The sequence below is a fragment of the Vulpes lagopus genome, chromosome X (assembly GCF_018345385.1).
Source record: "Vulpes lagopus strain Blue_001 chromosome X, ASM1834538v1, whole genome shotgun sequence".
Classification (NCBI taxonomy): Eukaryota; Metazoa; Chordata; class Mammalia; order Carnivora; family Canidae; genus Vulpes; species Vulpes lagopus.
Window position 1 is genome coordinate 121,652,248 of NC_054848.1, and position 22,742 is coordinate 121,674,989.

A 22,742-nucleotide genomic window follows, 5' to 3' on the forward strand; every position below is an offset into this window, starting at 1 on the left:
GACCTTAAAAAATGTTTCCAGGCTTAGAAGAAATAAAGAAGAAAAAATATAGCCTGCTGAGCGGATCCAGGGCTCGCTTCTGGGGTGATGACCATGTTCCGGAACTAGCTGGAGGCCGGGGTGGACAACACTGGAAGTGCACTCAATGATACATAGTATTTTGCGATCCTGGGCCTGTGTGGGAATATGCATCACATATTACACGTAACATATGTATACACGTATCGCACAAGCCTGTAATATTGCAACGGTGGCAACTGTGCGCGGACGGCAGGTAAAATCACACAATGTATCATAATATGCACGTAAAGGACCGTGTGTAATATAAAATGCTACAAGCCCGTAGGAAACGGTTAATTCCGCGATGTGCACTTAGTCTCAACAACAACGAAGGGGGGCGCGGGGTCCGGCAACGGCGCCGCCAGCCCGGTGGCGGCGGGGACGCTTCGGGAACGCACCGAGGGGCCGAAGGGGCGCGCGGCCGCCGGGGCCGGGAGCGCGCGGGGGCGGGGGCGGGGCGGGAGCCCGGGGACCCGCCCCCGCTGCCGTCAAGCGGCCTGCGAGCATTTTGCGACAGGCCGTGGGGAGCCGGCCGCCGTCGCCGGCTCGGTTTGCGGCGGGGGCGCGGGGGCGCGGGGCCCCGGTGGCTGCGGCCGCCGCCCCTCTCGCGTCCCGCTGCGACCCCCGGGTCCGGAGCCCGGGGGCGGCTCGGCTGTGGCGACGGAGCGGGGCGGGCCCGGGGCGGCCTGACCTGCGACGTGACCTTGGTCGAGTCCCCGCGTCGCGCGGGGCCGCGGTGGCCGCCTGGGCCGGAGTGGGGGCGCCGGGTCGGGCGGGGGCGATGCCCCTCCACGTGAAGTGGCCGTTCCCCGCCGTGCCGCCGTTCACCTGGACTCTGGCCAGCAGCGTCGTCATGGGCCTGGTGGGCACCTACAGCTGCTTCTGGACCAGTGAGTGGACCCGAAGCCGAGGCGGCATCGGTCACGGCTCCCCGCGCCCGGCCGGAGTTGGGGTTCCGGGCTGTGGGCGCGGGTAGGGGCTAGTTGGGCTGGGGAGCCCCGGGCCCCAGGGAGGATGAGGCCAAGACCCCTCCCCACGGCGCGGCTCTCCCCCCCAGAGTACATGAACCACCTCACCGTGCACAACAAGGAGGTGCTGTATGAGCTCATCGAGAACCGAGGCCCAGCCACGCCTCTCATCACCGTCTCCAATCACCAGTCCTGCATGGATGACCCTCATCTCTGGGGTACCTGGCACCAGGGTTCTGGGCACAGGGAGGCCTGGGGACAACCCGGGACGGGGCCAAAAGAGCAGAGCAAAGGCACTCTTCACTGAGCTCTGGACGTATCCCTGGCACTCCTGCTTCCCCGGGGGGGGGGGGGGCTGCCCTGCCCCAACGATGAAAATATGACTTGGGACTTCTTCAGGATCCTCTCTCCGAAAATGATGTGGCGAGGGCCACAGAGATTCGGATGGAATGAGGAAGTGAGGAAACGGCCGCAGGGCAGAGTCTGATGGCTGCTTCACCTTGATGCAACCCTCCATTCTCTAAAGCGTTCAAAGTCCCACAAACTATTGGAACAAGTCTGGGAACCGTACGGTGGCCCGTTAGGGAAGGTCTGGCTAGAGACTCGGTGACCTTGTCCTGGCTCCAGGTTTGGTGCAGGCTGAGCTTGTACCCTCCAACCTGCCTCACTTGAGAGTCTGCCACCTGGGAGGTCCCGCTCTGCTGACTTCACAGGGAGCTAGGTGCTTAGCCCCAGTATCCCCGATGCCTGGGTAGAGGTACCCAGAACTTTTATTGATGAATTCAGAAGGTCACACTGTCCGAGAGCTCATGGGAAGCCAGTTGGGCAAATCAAAACCTCACCCTGGCCACTGGGTGGCCAGGGAAGGGCCTGTACAGTGCCACAGGCAGGTCCCATGAGGCCAGGAAGGAGCTTTTAGGGCCATTCAGTAACCTGGACTAGGATGGTGGCAGTAACACGGGAGGAGGAGAAGAATAGGCAGTGGCAAAACGTGCCAGGGTGCTAGGGAGGCCAGATGTGCTGACTAATAAGGTATACACAGCGGGGGGAGGGGGGAGGGAGAGAGCACCACAGACAACTTGGGGTCCAGCCCAAGAGTCTGGAAGATGCTACTTTGGGCCACAGGGAGATAGTAGTGCTGCCCTCCCTGTTCCTCATTCCCTGAAACTAGGTGACAGAAAAAGATGCTCCCTAGGGACAAGGCGTGTTGGGGCATGAAGCCGTTTCTTCTCTAGGGATCCTGAAACTCCGCCACATCTGGAACCTGAAGTTGATGCGTTGGTGAGGAGGAATGGGCCCCTGGCATTGGGCCTGGCAGGCCTCACCCATCTCTGCCCAGATTTGCCCTCCTCCTGCTCTGCCCAGGAGGCGGCATCCAGCAGTACAGGCAGGGCATGGGGTGGGATCCCACAGGCCCTCCTGTGCCTTTCCACATTGCCAACGATGTCAGGCATCATGTTGGGCGGCGGGCAGGGAATTAGGGTGCAGGGGAGGCAGGGATGACCGCATCTGTCCCTACTTCAGGACCCCCGCGGCTGCAGACATCTGCTTCACAAAAGAGCTACACTCCCGCTTCTTCAGCTTGGGCAAGTGTGTGCCCGTGTGCCGAGGTAAGCTGATCCTCCAAAAAGGGGCTCGTGGGCTAGTGAACGCAGGGAGGCACCCCTGAGGCCTTCTCTGGTTTACTTTGGAGTGAGGACTGGTGGCTAGTGCCTAGCACTAGCAGTACGGGGAGTGGAGGGACCCAGGTGGGACATGGAACCTGGGAATGAAGGGAGCCAGAGGCCACTACCCCACTAGTGTGAGTCCCAGTTGCATGGCGTGGTTGCAGGGGCGGCACTGGTTGCTGGAAGAGTGAGGGGGGCCTGCAGGAGAGCACTCATTTCCCGGGACTGCATGAGGCTTCTCAGGGAGGCATTGCCCACAGCTGAGAGACTCCCTGATGGCAGTGAGGTGTCATTGGTCTGCGATGGTGGTGGCATGTGCTGGAGGCTGCACAGTTTGGGGAACAAACAGGCTTGTGGGCTGAGGGTATGACATTGAGTGACTACTCGGCACTTCTCGAGCGCTTCAGGAGATAGGGACCATTTTGATGCCCATTCTCCAAATAAAGGGGTTTGGAAGGATTAAGCTGCTGGCCCAGTGTCATGGGGTGACATATGGCAGAGCGAGGGTTTGATTCCAGGTTGCTCTTTCCTCTGGGGAAGTACGACATTTTCTAGGCAGAGTATGAAACGCAAGGTGTTCTAGACACAGGAAGCACATGCCAGGCGCTGAAGAGGTAAGCAGTAAAGGTAGAAAATGTAGGTTGCAGGCCCCATGTGTGAAAGTTCTGGAATAATCACGTTAAGAATTTTGGACTTGATTGGCTCATCAGAGTAGTGATGTGCCTTCATCTGTGGTTCAGAGAGAGCACCCTGGCTGCAGCGTGGCTGGTGGATGGGAGCGGAGCCCACGGGAGGCAGGAAGCCCAGTTGGGGCTGTCTCAGTAATTCTGGCAGCAGAGGGTTGTAGCTGGGCTGCTGGAGGCTGCTATGGAGAGAGAGCTGGACAAGGGGGCTGCTCCGGACGACGCAGAGCTGGTAGAACTTGTTCATAGATTGGGAATGAGGAGGGGTAAGGAAAAGATAGCTCGAAGATGCCACGAGGTGACGTCTGATGACACTGAGCCGCTGGGAGGGTGGGATGAAGGCGAAGCGGTGTGAGGGTTGGGAGGGGAACTGAGTTCTGCTTTGCACATGTTTCATCCGAGGAGCCTATTGCCCGAGGAGGGAGCAGTCCCAGAGTCAGTGGGAGGTGCAGTTCTGGAACTCAAAGGAACAGTCGGGGACGTACTAGGGACACAAGCACTAACAAAGTTGTAAAAGTAGAGATAAGATTGCTGAGAAGAGGGATCCCTGGGTGGCTCAGCGGTTCAGCATCTGCCTTTGGCCCAGGGCGTGATCCTGGAGTCCCGGGATCGAGTCCCACATCAGGCTCCCTGCATGGAGCCTGCTTCTCCCTCGGCCTGTGTCTCTGCCTCTCTCTCTCTCTCTCTCTCTCTCTCTCTCTCTCTCTCTCTCTGTCTCTCATCAATGAATAAATACAATCTTAAAAAAAAAGATTGCTGAGACGGAGAACAGATGGAGAGCAGGGGCCAAGCAGCCCCTCAGAGCATGAATGGACAGACAGGCCACCAAGGCAGCAGGAAGCAATGGCCAGAGAGGAAGGAAGGAAAGCAAGTGGGGCCCCTTGACACTGTGGAAACCTCCACTGACCCCAGATAAGCCATTTCTGTCAAGTGACAGCTGCAGGAGCTGCCAGGACAGGACGGAGCAGAGATAGCAGGGATGTCCCCTCCTCTCAGCAGTTCAGTCGTGAGGAGGAGGAGGAGGAGGTAACCAAAGGATGTCACAGGGCAAGGGAGAGTTTCTTTTCTTTTTTAAAAAGATTTATTTAGGGATCCCTGGGTGGTGCAGCGGTTTGGTGCCTGCCTTTGGCCCAGGGCGCGATCCTGGAGACCCAGGATCGAATCCCACATCAGGCTCCCGGTGCATGGAGCCTGCTTCTCCCTCTGCCTATGTCTCTGCCTCCCCCCCCCCTCTCTCTCTCTGTGTGACTATCATAATTAAATAAAAATAAAAATAAAAATAAAAATTAAAAAAAAGATTTATTTATTTATTTACTCATAAGAGACAGAGAGGCAGAGACACAGGCAGAGGGAGAAGCAGGCTCCCTGTGGGGAGCCCAATGCAGGACTCGAACCCAGGACCCTGGGATTACACTCTGAGCCAAAGGCAGACACTCAGCCACTGAGCCACCCAGGTGTCCCCAAGGGAGAGTTTCTTATTTCTACTTGGTCAAAGTAAAATGTGAAGTGCAATAAAGTCACCTCAAAAAATAAGGAAGAGCTTTTAATGAAAAGCTGCAGTGCCCACCCCTCAAGATCCTCAGATCTACTCCTTAGAGACAACTAACTGCCTCGGACGCTTTCACTTCCTGCTGCATTTGAAGGCTACTTCATTTCTCTGAAACAGAAGCAGAAGCTACAGCGTTGTGGCTAGTGACCATGGAATTGTTTATCACAGCCCACCTGACAGATGGAGACTCTGCTCGGGTACCCTGTTCCTGAGTCCCAGTACTTCCTTTCTGTAGCCTCACGCAGAGGCTTTCCAAGTCTGCTTTTTTTTTTTTTTTAAGATTTGTTTATATATTTTTTAAAGATTTTGTTTGTTTATTCATGAGAGACACAGAGAGAGAGGCAGAGGCCTAGGTGGAGGGAGGAACAGGTTCCCCACAAGGAGCCTAATATGGGACTCGATCCCATGACCCCAGGATCATGACCTGAGCCAAAGGCAGACACTCAACCACTGAGCCACCCAGGTGCCCCTTAAGATTGATTGATTGATTGATTGATTTCTAAGTTTCTTTTTTTTTTTTTAGTAATCTCTACACTCAGTGTGGAGCTCGAACTCATGACCCTGAGGTCAAGCGTCATATGCTCTTCTGATGAAAACACCCAAACACCCTCCATGTCAACTCCTTGTCTTATTCTTTTTGATTTGCATCTAAGTTTTATTGTATAATTAGAAGGATAAAACAATTCTTTTTTTAAAAGATTTTATTATTCATGAGACACAGAGAGAGGCAGAGACCCAGGCAGAGGGAGAAGCAGACTCCCCACGGGGGGCCCAGTATGGGACTAGATCCCAGGACCCCGGGATCACACTCCAAGCCAAAGGCAGACGCTCAACCACTGAGCCACCCAGGTGTCCCCAGAAAACAAAATCTTAATTCTAAGCACCTTCAGTGAGAGAAAGTGGGCAGGGACAACCTGTGAATGTGAATCCAACATATATGATGTGCAGCAGAGATCTAACAACGTGTGTTAAAGCAAAGGAAGCATCTGGCATATTTGGCTTCTGTATTCCAAAATACTCCATTTTCCCCCTCAAACATAGGCCTTACGATATGACATGAAGTATCAGAGGGACCTTGTACAAGTTACACAAGTGAGTAGAAATAGCATTTGCAAAAGCTAAATATTCGTGTGCTGTTCCAAAATCATAGTAGTAGTAGTTTTTCCCTTTCATTTATTTAAGATTTCTTTTCTTCTTTTTTACTGAAGTATAGTTGGTGCACACTGTTACAGTAGTCTCAGGCGTACGGTGTAGTGATTGGCGACTATACGTTACGCTGTGCCCGCCACAAGTGTGGCTACCACCTGTCACCATACACCACTATTACCATCCCATTGACTGTATTCCCTGTGCAGTACCTTCCACCCATGTGACTTATATTCACTCTGCAACTGGGAGCCTGCATGTCCCACTCTCCATCCATTTTGCCCATCCCTCCACCCCTGCTCCTCCAGCAGCCATCAGTTTGTTCTCTGTATTTGTGGGTCTATTTCTGCTTTTGGGTTATTCTTTTGTTTTGATTTTGATATTCCACATATAAGTGAAGTCATCTGGTATTTGTTTTTCTCTGACTTATTTCTCTTAGGATAATGTTGTTGCAGATGGCAATATCTTTTGTCCGTTTTTAACAGTGGGGGAGGGGCAGAGGGGGAGATAGAATCAGCCTGACATGGGTCTTGATCTCATAGCCCTGAGATCGTGACCTGAGTTGAAACCAAGAGTTAGATGCTTAACCAACTGAGCACCTAGGGGCCCCTTATATATTTGTTTGTTTATTTATTTACTGACTTATTTAAGTTTTTTTTAAAGATATTATTATTTATTCATGAGAGACACAGAAAAAGAGGCAGAGACACAGGCAGAGGGAGAAGTGGGCTCCATGTAAGGAACCTGATGTGGGACTCGATCCCAGGAATCCCGGATCACACCCTGAGCCAAAGGCAGACACTCAACCGCTGAGCCACCCAGGCATCCCTATTTTTTTTTTTTTAAGTACGCTCCATGCCCAGTGTGGGACTTGAACTCAAAACCCTGAGATCAAGAGTCTCGTGCCCTACTGACTGAGCCAGCCAGGTACCCCTAAGATCGCATTCTTTTTTATGGCTGAGTAATTTTCTGTGTGTGTGTGTGTGTGTGTGTGTGTGTGTGTGTTTGTGTGTACACGTGTATGTACACATCACGTTTATTCCTCTATCAGTGGACAAATAACATGGTTCCATGTCTTGGCTGTTGTAAAGCTGCAATAAATATAGGGGTGCACATATCTTTTTGAATTAGTGTTTTTTTTCTTTTTTTAAAAGATTTTGTTTATTCATGAGAGACACACAGAGAGAGGCAGAGACCCAGGCAGAGGGAGAAGCAGGCCCCATGCAGGGAGCCCGACGTGGGACTCGATCCCGGGTCTCCAGGATCATACCCTGGGCCAAAGGCAGACGCCCAACTGCTGAGCCACCCAGGCGTCCCAGTGTTTTTGTTTTCTTTGGGTAAATACCCAGTAGTGGTATTGCTGATCATATGCCACTTTTATTTTTAATTTTTTGAGGAACCTCCGTACTGCTTTCCACAGTGGCCACACCAGTCTGCATTCCCACCAACAGTGCACAAGTGTTCCTTTAACGCCACATCCTCGCCAACATTTGTTATTTCTTGTCTTTTTGATACTAGCCTTTCTGACAGGTGTGAAGTGGTATCTCATGGTGGTTTTGATTTGCCTTTCCCTGATGATCAGTGATGTTGAGCATCTTTTCATGTGTATAGTAGCCATCTGTATGTCTTTGGAGAAATGTCTAAGTTTTTTAATTGGATTATTTGGATTTTTCGTGTTGAGTTATATAAGTACTTTATAAAGTTTGGATATTTGGAAGTACCATTTGCAAATATCTTTTCTCATTCAGTAGGTTGCCTTTTCACTTTGTTCATGGTTTCCTTTGCTGCGCTGTGCAAAAGCTTTTTATTTTGATGTACTCCCAATACTTATTTTTGCTTTTGTCTCCCCTGCCTGAGGAGACATGCATATAATAATGTTGCTAAGACCAATGTCAAAGAGACCACTGCTTGTGTTTTCTTCTAGAAGTTTTATGGTTCCAGGTCTTAAATCCATTTTGAGTTTATTTCTGTGTATGATGATATAAAATAGTCCAGTTTCATTCTTTTGCGTGTGGCTGTCCAGTTTTTCCCAGCACGGTTTGTTGAAGAGACTGTCTTCCCCATTGTATATTCTTGCCTCCCTAGTTGTAGATTAATTGGTCATATGAGCATGGGTTCATTTCTGGGCTCTCTATTCTACTCCATTGGTCTGTGTGTCTGTTTTTGTGCTGGTACTATACTGCTTTGGGTCACATGGGTGTTTTAACAACACTGATTCTTCCAATCCATGAGCATGGAATATCTTTCCATTTGTTTGTGTCATCATTCATCATGATGAATTTCTTTCATCAGTGTTTTATAAGTACATGTCTTTCACCTCCTTGGTTAAGTATATTCCTAGGTATTTTGTTCTTTTTGGTATAACTGTAAATGGAATTGTTTTCTTAATTTCTCCTTCAGCTATTTCATTATTAATATATAGAAATGCAGTAGATTCTATATGTTAATTTTTTAAAAGATTTTATATATTTATTCATGAGAGACACAGAGTGAGAGAGAGAGGCAGGGACACAGGCAGAGGGAGAAGCAGGCTCCATGCAGGGAGCTCGATGTGGGACTCGATCCTGGGACTTTGGGATCATGCCCTGAGCCAAAGGCAGATGCCCAACCACTGAGCCAGCCAGGCATCCCTATATATTAATTTTTAAATATTTTATTTATTTATTTATTTGAGAGAGAGAGCAGAAGCAGGGGGGCAGGGCAGAGGGAGAGGGAGAAGCAGACTCTCTGCTGAGCAGGGAGCCTGATGTGGGGCTCCATCCCAGCACCCTGAGATCATGACCTGAGCTGAAGGCAGATGTTTAACCGACTAAGCCACCCAGGCACCCCATCTATATGTTAATTTTGTAGCCTGTAACTTTATTGAATTCATTTATTACTTTTTTTAAAAAAAAAAGATTGTATTTATTCATGAGAGACAGAGGGAGGCAGAGACCAGGCAGAGGGAGCAGCAGGCTCCATGCAGGAATCCCAGTGTGGGACTCGATCCTGGGACTCCAGGATCACACCCTGAGCCAAACGCAGGTGCTCAACCACTGAGCCACCCAGGCGTCCCAAATTCATTTATTACTTCTAATACTTTTTTAAAAAGATTTTATTTATTTATTCACGAGAGACACAGAGAGAGGCAGAGACACAGGCAGAGGGAGAAGCAGGCTCCTCTTAAGGGAACCCAATGTGGGGCTCGATCCCTGAACTGCAGGATCATGCCGTGAGCTGAAAGCAGAGCTTAACTGCTGAGACATCCAGGCGTCCCTAATACTTTTTTTTTGAGGTTTTATTTATTTATTCATGAGAGACACAGAGAGAGAGAGGCAGAGACACAGACAAAGGGAGAAGCAGGCTCCCCATGGGGAGCCTGATGCGGGACTCGATCCCCAAACTACAAGATCATGCCCTGAGCTGAAGGTGACGCTCAACCGATGAGCCACCCAGGTGCCCCTACTTCTAATACTTTTTTGGTGGAGTCTTCAGAGTTTTCTTTTTTTTTTTAAATTTTATTTATTTATTCATGAGAGGCACAGAGAGAGAGGCAGAGGCATCGGCCAAGGGAAAAGCAGGCTCATGCAGGAAGCCCCATGCGGGACCCGATCCCGGGACTCCGGGATCACGCCCTGAGCCAAAGGCAGACGCTCAACTGCTGAGCCACCCAGGCGTCCCTCTTCAGTTTTCTATGCATAGTATCATGTCATCTGCAATAGAGACAGCTTAATTCCTTCCTCACCAACATGGGTGCCTCTTACTTCTTTTTCTTGTCTGACTGCTGTGGCTGGGATTTCTAGTACTATGTTGAGTAAAAATGGCAAGAGTGGACATCCTTTTTTTTTTTTTTTTTTTTTTTTTTTTTAAGAGTGGACATCCTTGTCTTATTCCTAATCTTAGAGGAAAATTTCTCGGTTTTTCACCATTGAGTATGATGTTAGCTGTGGGTTTGTCATATATGGCTTCTTTATATTGAGTTAAGTTCCCCCTGAACCCACTTTGTTGAGAGTTTTTATCATGAACAGATATTGAATTTTTTCAAATCCTTTTTCTGCATCTATTGAGATGACCGTATGATTGTTATCCGTCATTTTGTTAACGGGTGTATTGCATCGATTGATTTGCAGATATTGAACCATCCTTGAGTCCCTGGAATAAATCCCACTCAATCGTGCTGAATGATCCTTTTAATGTGTTGAATTCAGTTAGCTAATATTTTGTTGAGGGTTTTTGCATCTATGTTCGTCAGGGATATTGGCCTGTAGTTCTCTTTTTTTGTGACGTATTTGGTTTTGGTATCAGGATAATGCTGGCCTTGCAGAATGTATTTTTTTTTTATTTTTATTTATTTATGATAGTCACAGAGAGAGAGAGAGAGAGAGAGAGAGGCAGAGACACAGGCAGAGGGGGAGAAGCAGGTTCCATGCACCGGGAGCCCGACGTGGGATTCGATCCCGGGTCTCCAGGATCGCGCCCCGGGCCAAAGGCAGGCGCCAAACCGCTGCGCCACTCAGGGATCCCGCAGAATGTATTTGGAAGCTTTCCTTCCTCTTCTGTTTTTTGAAAGTTTGAGAAGAGTAGGTATTAACTCTTCATTAAATGTTTGACAGACTTCACCTGTGAATCCTTCTGGTCCTGGACTTTTGTTTGTTGAGAGTGTTGTGATTCTCAATTCAAATAATCATTTACTAGTAGGCAGCCTGTTCAGCTTTTCTATTTCTTCCTGATTCTGTTTGGCGCATGTATCCATTTCTTTTAGGTTGTCTGATTTGTTGGCATAACATTTTTCATATTACTCTTTTATAATCCTTTGTGTATCTGTGATCTCAGTTGTCATTTCTCCTCTTTCGTTTCTGATTTTATTTGGATCCTCTCTTTTTTTTTTCTTGATGAGTTTAGAGGTTTATCAATTTTGTTTATCTTTTTGGGACACCTGGATGGCTCAGCAGTTGAGTGCCTGCCTTCGCTCAGGGCATGATCCTGGGATCTGGGATTGAGTCCTACGTTGGGCTCCTTGAGTGAAGCCTGCCTCTCCCTCTGCCTGTGTCTCTGCCTCCCTCTCTCTCTATCTCTCTCTGTCTCTCATGAATAAAAAAAAAATCTTTAAAAAAAATTTATCTTTTCAAAGAACCAGCTGTTGGTTTCATTGATTTTTTATTTTTAGTCTATTTCATTTATTTCCACTCTGATCTTTATTGTTTCGTTCTTTCTACTAACTTTGGGCTTTGCTCTTCTTCTTATAGTTCTTTAGGTATGAGGTTAGATTGCTTATTTGAGATCTTTCATGTCTCTTGAGGTAGGTCTGTATCATTATAAATTGCCTTCTTAGAACTGCTTTTGCTGCGTCCCAAAGATTTAGGAGAATTGTAGTTTACTATAATTTTGATTTCAAGCTGGATGGCTTAGTTACACCAGTAGGGTGTAGTAGAGAAGGAGATAACACCTCTGAAGCCCACCTCCTGCCAGGTAATGCTATCCCAAGTAGGGAAGGCACTGCTCCCATGATGCCCTGAGGAACTGTGGTGAGGGATTGCTCTTCAACTCCAGCCCCCAAGGGAGCTGCTGGGCCAGGTCCCCATTGGGTTATGTTGGGTTGAAACTCCTGGATGCCTCACTAGCACCTTCTAAACACTCAGCCTTGCAGAGAACAGGTTAAAAGTCCATTTCTTGGTGCACTGACCTGAGATAGTCCCAATGTCTGTCTCCTCGTCTTTTTTTTTTTTTTAAGATTTTATGTATTTATTCATGAGAGAGACAGAGAAAGGCAGAGACACAGGTAGAGGGAGAAGCAGGCCCCATGCAGGGAGCCTGACGCGGGACTCAATCCTGGGTCTCCAGGATCACACCCTGGGCTGAAGGCGCGCTAAACTGCTGAGCCGCCTGGGCTGCCCTGTCTCCTTGTCTTTATGCCATGTCTCTCCCTACTCGATAAGTCTGTCCGTCACTGTCCACTATATGGACAAGGTTGGGGAGATTCTTACTGCGTGTGGTCACAGATTGTCTCCACAGGACTCCCAGTTGAAAGCCAGCACGTAGCATTAGGCATCTGTATCTTGTTGCTAACTGCCAGGCCACCTGGGTCCAGTGTCATGGTCTCCAGGTGTCTCCAAGGTGAGTGTCGTTAGCCATGGGGGCAGCTGAATCCCCGTTTTCAGCCAAACAAGTTTGAGTCTTTCCCAACTCTCAGTGACACCATGTGTTGCATCGAATGTTCTCCCTTTCCCAAGAGTCCTCGATAAGCAAGTGTCTCGTTTCAGAGACGAAGGGGTCAGCAGGAGGGAGGGATGGTGAGGCTGAGGGCTCAGGCGGGGCTGGGAGGCCTGTGAGGCCGGGCTGTGGGGACTGGCCTCGCTGAGACCTCAGGAAAGGGTGGCTGTCCGGGATCTGGGGTCCAAGGGGGGCTGGAGATCACGAACAGACGTGCTTTGCTCCAGCAGCTCGGGGCCAGGGGCAGCAGATGGTAGGCTCGCGCCAGGGCCGGGGCGTCCCACAGAGAAGGCTCCCGGAGCTGGAGAGGGCAGGCGGGCGGGGAAGGCCATAGGGCATGGAGCAGGTGTCGCGGCTCAGCGGGGGAGGCTGTGTGGTGGCACCAGCGGGCGCAGGGCGGGCTGGAGGCTGGTGGACATTGGAATCGCCGGTTCGGCATCTGAGTTGGAGGCAGTGTCGCCGCCGTGCACGTGACAGGCACTTAGAGGTCGTCCTTGAACGAGGACAGCGGGGGCCACGGTGCAAGCAGGCTGAGTCCCCAGAGACGGCGGTTGGAGGGTGTCCACGTGGACGGTGCAGCAGGGGCTGCGGAGGCCCTGGAGTGGCTGCTTCATCCCCAGGGGAAGCAGGGAGCCCTGGGAGAGCGGGGACCGACGGTGCAGGCCTTTTCTCGGCAGGAGACGGCGTCTACCAGAAGGGAATGGACTTCATTCTGGACAAGCTCAACCACGGGGACTGGGTGCACATCTTCCCCGAAGGTCAGTGGGGTTGGCGGGGTTGGACACGCCCCCAGCCCCCCAGGCCTCACCTCTGGCCTCTCTCTCCACAGGGAAAGTGAACATGAGCTCCGAGTTCCTCCGCTTTAAGTGGGGTAGGTGCTGCTGCCCGCCGGCCGGGGCGGGGGTGGCGGGGCTCGCGGAGGAGCTGGGCCACCGGAGTTGGTGTTGCTTGGAAGTGGGCGGGGGTGGCTTCGCTGTAGGCTGGCACCGAAGCTTTGCTCGTGCCAACGTTTCTGCCTCTCCCCGGGGCAGGAATCGGACGCCTCATTGCTGAGTGTCATCTCAACCCTGTCATCCTGCCGCTGTGGCACGTCGGTGAGCCTCCCTCTGGGGCCCAGTCGGCAACCTGGGGATGGGGGCGGGAGAGATGGGGTGGTGGCGGGTAGGGGGGGCCCTGGGGTGGGGGCTGGGGCTTCATCTGTTCCCAGACTGCCCTGCTCCACCCCATGCCCGCTTCCTGGCCTCTGTCCATTGTGCTGCAGGAATGAACGATGTCCTTCCTAACAGCCCGCCCTACTTCCCTCGCTTTGGACAGGTGGGTAGGGGCTGCCGACCTTCACCCATCTGTCTTGTCTGCCATCTGCCTCGTGTGTCCCACTCGGCACCACTGAAGCCAGATTCAGGAGGAGCTGAGCTTGAAGCTGCAGCAGGGGGACCCGAGTGGGACGGGGGGGCGGGGGCTTCCTGGCACCAAGGCTGGTAGAAGGAGAGCAAAAGAAATCCGGCTGGGTGGGGGTGAGGTGAGCCCCGGGCTTTGGACAGACAGGCCATCTGGAGCATGGACTGCAGGACCGAATGTCACCGAGCCTGACCACCTCGGTTTAAAGAGGGAGCGTGGTCATGAGGGAGCATGTAGCGAGTTAGGGGCAGGGCTTGGCTTCTGGCTCTCTGGGGTGGTGGGGCCATGGCGGTGGCCACTGTCCCTGTTGCTGTCACCCGCTGTGGCCACTCTCCCTACAGAAGATCACTGTGCTGATCGGGAGGCCCTTCAGTGCCCTGCCTGTGCTCGAACGGCTGCGGGCAGAGAACAAGTCGGCTGTGAGTTGTCTTTCTCCCCGCCCTCCCCCTCCCCGGCTCCCCTGTAGCTGTCTTAGCCTCCCCGGGCCTTTGGGCGAAGGTCCCCGAGGGCTGCAGGCCAGCCCCAGTCCTTCCCCTCAGGTGGAGATGCGCAAAGCTCTGACCGACTTCATTCAGGAAGAATTCCAGCGCCTGAAGGTCCAGGCGGAGCAGCTCCACAACCACCTGCAGCCCGGGAGCTAGGCGCCGCCCGGCCCAGACCTGCCCTCGCTGCCTCCTGCAGGGCCGCTGGCCCCCAGCCCGGGGGGAGGCAGCTCCCACCCAGGCCCCAGCCGCCTGCTCTCAGGGCTGTCTTCGGGTTCTTGCCCCACACAGAGCTGAACTGGGGGACGCGCTGATGTTTTGAGATCAGATACGTGTTTTTAGACAGATTTATGCTTAACCCTTGATGGGTAGCGTGTCCTCGTTGGTGAGCATTCCTTCTGCTCTGAGCTGCTTCAGTTGAAGGAAGTGCTCCTCCCACTCGGCCACGAAAAGAGGAGGAAATTTTGGCGGGGGCCTGCCTCCTCCTTGCCTTCAGGTGTTCTCCGCCAGGGCTGGCATCGGGATGGAGGGTACTTGAAGGGGGGTGGGCGTCCAGGCCAGAACTTTGGGTAAGGGGTCCAGGAGGCCCGTGGCCCGGCGTCCACCCACCGGCTCCAATCTGGGAGCCGTCCAGCACCTCCTCAGGGATGGCCGCAGCCACGTCTTCCTTCTGCCCACACTTCCCGCAGATGTGGGGTCGTCGGGCAGGGCCCAACCCTGGGCTGCAAGCAGAAGAGCAGCCTTTTGCCAGAAGTGGAAGCCAGCTGAACGGAGCCTGCAGCAAGGGCCTGACACCCAGCCACTTGCCCACGTGCCAGGGCCCACCAACTGACAGGAGTCCCCCCTGGGCCTGGGTTTTTGTATTTTGTAACCAATAAAGCATCTGTGTCGTGTTTTACCTTTGGCCTCTTCACAGGGGTGGGCATGGGAGGTGACCTGCTGGACACCCTTAGAGCACCAAGAGCACCTGAGCAGGTGGGCGTCAAGCTCTCCGCGTGCACCAGTCACTTAAAACTTCAGTCGTTATCGGGGCGCTGGGGGGCTCGTTTGGTTAATCGTCTAACTCTCGATCTCAGTTCAGGTCTTGATCTCAGGGTTGGGAGTTCAAGCCCTGTGTTGAGTAGGCCCAGTGTGGAGCCTACTTAAAAAAAAAAAAAGAAAAAAGAAACTTCACTCACTATCTGTAATCCCTATAACAACCTTGCAAAAGTTGGGGTTAATCTTACTTTGCAAAGGAGGCCGAGCAGAGCTAATGGACTCGTTTCAAAACCCAAATCTGGTAAGGTAGGGAGAAGCAAATACAATTCAGTCCTCTCCAGGCCAGTTCCCAGGACAGAGGAGTTCTCCGAAGGGCCCAGCCAGCCACCGTGAACACGTGCTGTGGTGGGAGGGGAGAGCGGCGACACCTTGATTGAGCTTGAGACCCTTGGTAGGAGCAAAGGCCGTGGTGGTGGTGCTCCTAGGAGAAGCAAAAGCAAATCCTCTAGAGAAAAGTGAGTCTGGTTTGGGTCTGCAGTTCATCCACAAGTTAAGATCAACCCACAAGACTTTGCAAAGATCACCGAACGTATGGAAGTGTCTGCAGAAACGATAGTTTAAAACCTGTAGGAACTTCTGAAATGGACAGAGATGGATCATGGAGAATAATAGAAATGTGGAAAGAAAGAAAAGCTGGAGCCACAGGAGTGAGCCAGCAAGAAGGGAAGACTCGAAGACGATCAGGGCTGTAACTGCAAATCTGCAATTATTTCAAAATATAACGTCTTTAAAAATCACCAGAAGGGGAAAAAAATCACTTGGGGGCGGGGAGATACGCTGTCAGCCAATTTGCATTCGCAGCTCCAAATGTGGCATCACTTTTTTCCCACATATATTCATTTGAACAACTACAGATATTTACTGTCCAGATGCTCCTGCAATTTGATTATTTCACATAGACTATATTTTTAGAGTAGTTTTATGTTCACAGTGAAATTTGGCTGGTCCTGGGATTGTGAAATTTATAAATAGCACTCACCATACTAAAGAAGAAAAAGAGAAAGCATAAAGGAGAAAGGAGAAAATCCATGTGGTTATTTCAATAGATACAGAAGATGCACTTGATAAAATATTCATAATTTTAAAATTTTTTAACAAACTATAAGCAGAAGGGAGCTTTTTTTTTTTTTAAATTTTATGTACTTGTTCATGAGAGACAGACAGGCTCCCTGCAGGGAGCCCCATTTGGGCCCGGAATCATGCCCTGAGCCAAAGATGCTCAACCACTGAGCCACCCAGGTGCCCCTGGGAGGGAACTTAAAAAAAAAAAAAAAAAGATTTATTTTAGAGAGATGGGAAGGAGCAGAGGGAGACGGAAAGGGAGAACCTTAAGCAGACTCTTTTCCCAGCACGGAACTAGATGTGGGACTTGATCTCACAACCCTGAGATCATGATGTGAGCCAAAATCCAGTCGGCTGCTTAACCGACTGAGCCACCCAGGTGCCTCAAATGGAACTTTCTTAATCTGAAAAAGTCTATGTATAAGAAACCCCTTTTTAAAGATTTTATTTTTTTATTTGACACAGATCACAAGGCAGGGGGAAGAGCAGAGGGAGAAGCAGACTCCCTGCCGAGGAGAAAACCTGATGCGGAACTTGATCCCAGGACCCTGGGCCAAAGGCAGATGCTTAACTGACTGAGCCACTCAGGTGCCCCCCAAAAACCTTTCTTAATCTGATGTAAACTATAAAAAACTAGAGTAAATATTATTTTTTGAGTTTGAAATTTTAGAAACATTCCCTTCAAAATTTGGAACAAAATGAGGATGCCAACACTGTGCTTGTGGTACCAGACGAGTAAGACAAGGAAAGGAAATCAAAGTGTAATGATTGTAAGGAAAGAAAGAAAACATTCATTGTATGCTGATTATAGGATTGTCTACATAGAAAACCCAAAAGAATTTACAATTTTTTTGAAATAAGGGCTTAGGAAGTTTCCCAGCTATAAGATCAATATGTACAATATCGATTGTATGTCTTTTTTTTTAAGATTTTATTTATTCATGAGAGACACAGAGAGAGAAAGAGGCAGAGACACAGGCAGAGGGAGAAGCAGGCTCCATGCAGGGAGCCCGACGTGGGACTTGATCCCAGGACCCCAGGATCATGCCCTGGGCCCAAGGCAGGCACCAAACCACTGAGCCACCCGGGCTGCCCTCGATTGTATTTCTATACACATACTAGCAATAAAGAATTAAATCATATAATTGAAAATAAGACACTATTTACAAAAGCTACAAAGTACCTAGGAATCAATCTAACAAAATATGTGAAAGACCCACATAAGGAAAATCTTTTTTTTAAGATTTAATTTTTTTATTTTTTAAAGATTTTTTAAAAAGATTTTATTTATTTATTCATGAGACACACACACACACACACACACACACACACACAGAGGCAGAGACACAGGCAGAGGGAGAAGCAGGCTCCACTCAGGGAGCCCGATGTGGGACTTGATCCCGGGACCCTAGGATCAGGCCCTGGGCTGAAGGCAGACACCCAACCGCTGAGCCCCCCAGGCATCCCGGATGTGGAGCCCATTTAAAAGAGAATGGGTAAAATGTAAATGTATTATGGATATTTTATTTTATTTTTTTTTAATTTTTATTTATTTATGATAGTCACAGAGAGATAGAGAGAGGCAGAGACACAGGCAGAGGGAGAAGCAGGCTCCATGCACCGGGAGCCCGATGTGGGATTTGATCCCGGGTCTCCAGGATCGCGCCCTGGGCCAAAGGCAGGCGCCAAACCGCTGCGCCACCCAGGGATCCCCTATTATGGATATTTTACAGGAAAATTTTATCATATGGTTTCACTCCTATGTGGAATATAAGAAATAGTGAAAGTGTCTCTAAGGGAAAGGAGGGGAACTGAGTGGGAAAAATTAGAGAGGGAGACAAACCATGAGGGACTCCTGACTCTGGGAAACAAAGGGTTGCGGGAGCGGAGGTGGGTGGGGGGATGGGGTAACTGGGGGATGGGCACTGAGCGGGGGCACTGGATGGGATGAGCACTGGGTGTTATATATTGGCAAATTGATTTTATTTATTTATTTATTTAATTTTTATTTATTTATGATAGTCACAGAGAGAGAGAGAGAGAGAGGCAGAGACACAGGCAGAGGGAGAAGCAGGCTCCATGCACCGGGAGCCCGACGTGGGATTCGATCCCGGGTCTCCAGGATTGCGCCCTGGGCCAAAGGCAGGCGCCAAACCGCTGCGCCACTCAGGGATCCCGGCAAATTGATTTTAAATAAAATATTAAATAAAAATTGGCTAAGATGGCAAATTGTGTATACCACAACTTTATCTTATTTATTTTTTTATTTTTTGAAGATCTTACTTATTTATTCATGAGAGACAGAGAGAGAGAGGCAGAGACACGAGCAGAGGGAGAAGCAGACTCCCTGCGGGGAGCCCGACGTGGGACTCGATCCCAGGACCCTGGGATCACGCCCTGAGTGGAAGACAGACACTTAACCAACTGGAGGCACACTGGTGCCCCTACTTTACCACAATTTTAAATACTCAAGATATTAGAAATCATCTAATGAATCTGACAAGTTGATTCTAAAATTTATATGGAAGCAAAGTAGCCCAAGAAGAGCCTGTTGAAAAAGAACAAGTGGGAGAACTTTACCAGGTATCAAAGTTTACTATGGGGGATCCCCGGGTGGCTCAGTGGTTTGGCACCTGCCTTCAGCCCAGGGCGTGATCCTGGGGTCTCAGGATCGAGTCCCACGTCGGGCTCCCTGCATGGAGCCTGCTTCTTCCTCTGCCTGGGTCTCTGCCTCTCTCTCTCTCTCTCTGTGCCTCTCATGAATAAATAAATAAAATCTATAAAATAAAAATAAATATGTTATCAAAGTTGCATAATTTCATTTAGCACTGCCAGCAGGTTAAAGTCTCAAATTAAGTCTTTCACATAATACTCATTTTTATTTTTTATTTTATTTATTTTTTTTAAGATTTTATTTATTCATTCATGAGAGACAGAGAGAGAGAGAGAAAGAGAGGCAGAGACATAGGCAGAGGGAGAAACTGGCTCCATGCAAGGAGCCCGATGTGGGACTCGATCCCGGGAATCCAGGATCACGCCCTGAGGCAAAGGCAGGCGTTCAACCACTGAGCCACTTAGGCGCCCCTATTTTTTATTTTTTTAATACTCATTTTTAGTCAATGAAAAGTTAAAAAGTTCTCAAACCTTCTTTATCCTCTTGAATTTACCCTTTTTTTTAAAAAAAGATTTATTTATTTATTCATTATAGACACAGAGATTGAGAGAGAGGCAGAGACACAGGAGGAGGGAGAAGCAGGCTCCATGCCGGGAGCCCGCCACGGGACTCGATCCCGGGACTCGATCCCAGGACTCCAGGACTGTGCCCTGGGCCAAAGGCAGGCGCTAAACCGCTGAGTCACCCAAGGATCCCCGAATTTACCCTTCTAAATGACCCTCAGACTGCAATTCCTAGTTTGCAAATAAAAGAATGCACTATGCATCATACTTCAAGGAAAGATGTCGAACTAACATGCTTCTGGATCTTTTCCTTGGTCCTCTCAACCTCCTTTATAATTTCCGCTACTACGCATACCAACGAGGTGAGACCCACAAGAAACAGCAAATACATTATCTCAGATAATTTTAAAAAATTAAGTATTGTACCATTTATGGTGGTGGGCTTTCTTACTAATACACGAATAAATTTAATCATTTCCAAGGCATTCTGTTGGTTTAGAAGTTGATCCCCAGGAGTGCAGTATTTCAGCTACTGTTATTTCCTTTATCCCCTGTAGTGTAAGCAGCTCAGATACTTTGTGTTACTGTTTTTGTATCAGATCTTTTGCCCAGGATGCAATCACTGTCAGATCACTGTTCTTTTCTTTCTTTTTGTGATTGAAAAGCCTATATTGCAATTTGAAATAAATGTTTGCTTTTCTTAGTAAGTGTAAATGGTTGTTTTTTTTTTAAGTTATGAGTCTTTGGTCTAGAAAAAACAATACAGGGTTGTCAAGTGGCCTTCTAGGTAAAGTAGCCTTGTCTATAATTAACACTTAGTCGTAGAATGAAAAGTACTTAAGAGTGATTGGGCTAAAGTTTATGACTGATTATATGAACATGTTAATGCCTCTTTTTTGAGTTACCTATAAATATACACTTTGCCAAGTATCATTTTGTCAGCCCCATATATAAATCCAAGTACCTCACCTGAATAACTGAATTTTATTTTTCTTGCTGTCTTTCTTAGAAGTATAGAATATGCTATACTTAGAGAATAGAAATGCCCCAAATTCAAATAGATGGTTTATGAACCAGAGTATACATGGAAGACTCTGTGCTGACGTTGCTTTTTGAGTGTCTGCAGCTTCTTTGGCTTAGATTGAAGCACTACTCTGAGCCTGTCCCTTCTTGGCCTTCCATCATTTGTTCTCCGCGTTCCTTTTGATTCATTGGGCATGCCAGAGAAATAGTCTGATTTACTCACATAATGCCATCAGTTTTTAGAATTGCTGGTGAGGTGTGGGTAATTTATTTTGTGCGTGTTGTTGTGGCAAATTTGGGCCAGAAATTCAAAATTAGAAGTCCATGTCCCGGTTGAATATTTCTCCCTGAAAGAGAAATGGATTTCAAATTCTTACATGTTTAATTCTTCTTGAAATTCGTGAGTTTTGTATTTTATAATTATTCTACATTTTTTAAACTGTCAGGATAAACTACTCTTAGTTTTTTATTTTTTAGATTCTATTTATTTCTTCACGAGACACACAGAGAGAGAGAGAGGCAGAGACACAGGCAGAGGGAGAAGCAGGCTCCACGTAGGGAGCCTGATGTGGGACTCGATCCTGGGATTCCAGGATCATTATCAAACTTTCTTCTCTCTATATTTTTATTATGAAAAATGTCAAACATACAGCGTATTAGTTTATTAGGGCTGCTATAACAAATTCCCACAAAACTGCAGGCTTTTTTTTTTTTTTTTAAAAAGATTTTATTTATTTGACAGAGAGAGAGAGAGAGAGAGAGAGAGAGAGAGAGAAAGCACACAAGCAGGTGGTGCGGCAGGCAGAGGGAGAAGGAGAAGCAGGCTCCCCTCAGTGGAGTAGGAAACCTGATGCGGGCTTGATCCCAGGACCCTGGGATCATGACCTGGGCCAAAGGCAGATGCTTAACCGACTGAGCCACCCAGGCACGCCCCGCAAAACAGCAGGCTTAAAACAACAGAAATCTCTTCTCTCTGGAGAGAAGAGAAGTTCTGGAGGCTAGAAGTCCAAAATCAAGGTACAGGCAGGTGCACACTCCCTCTGAATGAAAGCCCTTAGGAAGGAATGCTTCCTGCCTCTTCGGCTTCTGGCGGGTCCCGGGGTTCCTCACTCTAGCTCTACTGTACCGTGGCCTTTTTCTCTGTGTTCAAATTTTCCTCTTCTTATAAGGACACTAGTCATGGGGTTTAGGGCTCACCTGAATCCAGCATGACCGTATCTGGATCACATCTGGAAAGACCCTATTTCCAAATAAGACCATATTTCTGGATGGATTATGAATTTAGGGGGTCAACCTTATATCCAGTACACATAGGAAGGTCAAAAAACAACCCTACAGTGCCCACCCATAGATCCACCCCCTAGGTTCTGCCATTAGCAGTTTACTATGGTTGCTTCATCACAAACCTATGTCTGTAGTCCCACTTCGCTCTATTTTATTTTTGGGGCATTTCAGACTGAGTTGCGGGCATCACTTCAGTTCCTCCGAAATCAGTGTGCATACCCTTAACGGGAGCTCAATATTTAATTATAGTTTCCAGTGTTTCGACTGTTGATCTCTAATAGTCACCAACCTGAGAAATCAAAAATGACCCAGGAAAAGGGAAGTCTTCCAATGGGTTTGACGCGGTGTCTCCCACCTTGACTCTAGCTGTCCCACGGCCTCTTTCCTCTCTTTAAAGCAAACGTAGAGAAAAGACGATCTACAACCATGTTTCCTTCCTCCCATTGACATCGCTCCTGCCAAGGCCTCCAGGTGTTGCCAAGTCCAAGAAACGGTTTTCTGTCCTCATCCTACGTGCTTCGTGGCAGCAGGTGACACTGACATTGCTCATCTTGGTGCCCTTGAAACCGCGCTTCTCCCTGGCTCCTCCCCTCCCCCCCGACGCTCCTCCTCCTCCCCGCCCATTTTCAGTGCGGGACCTTCCTCTGGAAGTTAGCCCGGGCCCTCCGGCCGCCTCCTCTGTCTCGGCGGGGCCCACCTCTGGGAAAAAGAAGCCACTTCTGCCATTTTAAGCGAAAGGAGGATTAAAGCCGGGAGACGCGAAGCCCGGAGGGCGGGGACCCGGTGAGCCGAGCCGCCTCGGCCCCGCCCCGCTCCCGCTGGGAGCCCGCGGTGGGAGCCGGCCGAGCCCCGCCCTGCCGCCTTTCCCGCACGGAGCGTGCGCGCCGGAGGCACGTACAGCCAATCCGTGCGAAGGAGCGGCCGTGAGTGGCGTGAGCCTTGTCCAATCACCGGCGCGCCTGGCGAGCCGGCCTGTGCCCGAGCCAATGGGAGCGCGGGGCGAGCTCGGGCGTAGG

General features: G+C 49.5%; 1 protein-coding gene across 3 annotated transcripts; it reads left to right on the forward strand.

Annotated features, from left to right (window-relative positions):
• Window positions 1–564: 564 nt before the first annotated feature.
• Window positions 565–16,836, forward strand: TAFAZZIN (tafazzin, phospholipid-lysophospholipid transacylase). 3 transcript variants are annotated; one of them, XM_041741533.1, is made up of 10 exons: window positions 565–950; window positions 1,118–1,246; window positions 2,264–2,309; window positions 2,553–2,638; window positions 12,940–13,020; window positions 13,092–13,133; window positions 13,294–13,356; window positions 13,524–13,576; window positions 14,002–14,079; window positions 16,708–16,836. In XM_041741533.1, the coding sequence occupies exons 1-10, from the start codon at window positions 842–844 to the stop codon at window positions 16,819–16,821; spliced, it is 801 nt and encodes a 266-aa protein (XP_041597467.1). In that variant the 5' UTR covers window positions 565–841; the 3' UTR covers window positions 16,822–16,836. The 3 variants fall into 3 exon arrangements, with proteins under 3 accessions (XP_041597467.1, XP_041597466.1, XP_041597468.1); XM_041741532.1 differs by lacking the exon at window positions 16,708–16,836 and adding an exon at window positions 14,832–15,040; XM_041741534.1 differs by lacking the exon at window positions 16,708–16,836 and adding an exon at window positions 14,200–15,040 and having other exon boundaries at window positions 566–950.
• Window positions 16,837–22,742: the final 5,906 nt, after the last annotated feature.

Coding starts and splice junctions, on each gene's coding strand:
- TAFAZZIN (XM_041741532.1), top strand. CDS start 842: ATGCCCCTCCACGTGAAGTGGCCGTTCCCCGCCGTGCCGCCGTTCACC. Junction 1,247..2,263: donor GGATGACCCTCATCTCTGGG/GTACCTGGCACC, acceptor TTTCTTCTCTAG/GGATCCTGAAACTCCGCCAC. Junction 13,021..13,091: donor GGTGCACATCTTCCCCGAAG/GTCAGTGGGGTT, acceptor CTCTCTCCACAG/GGAAAGTGAACATGAGCTCC.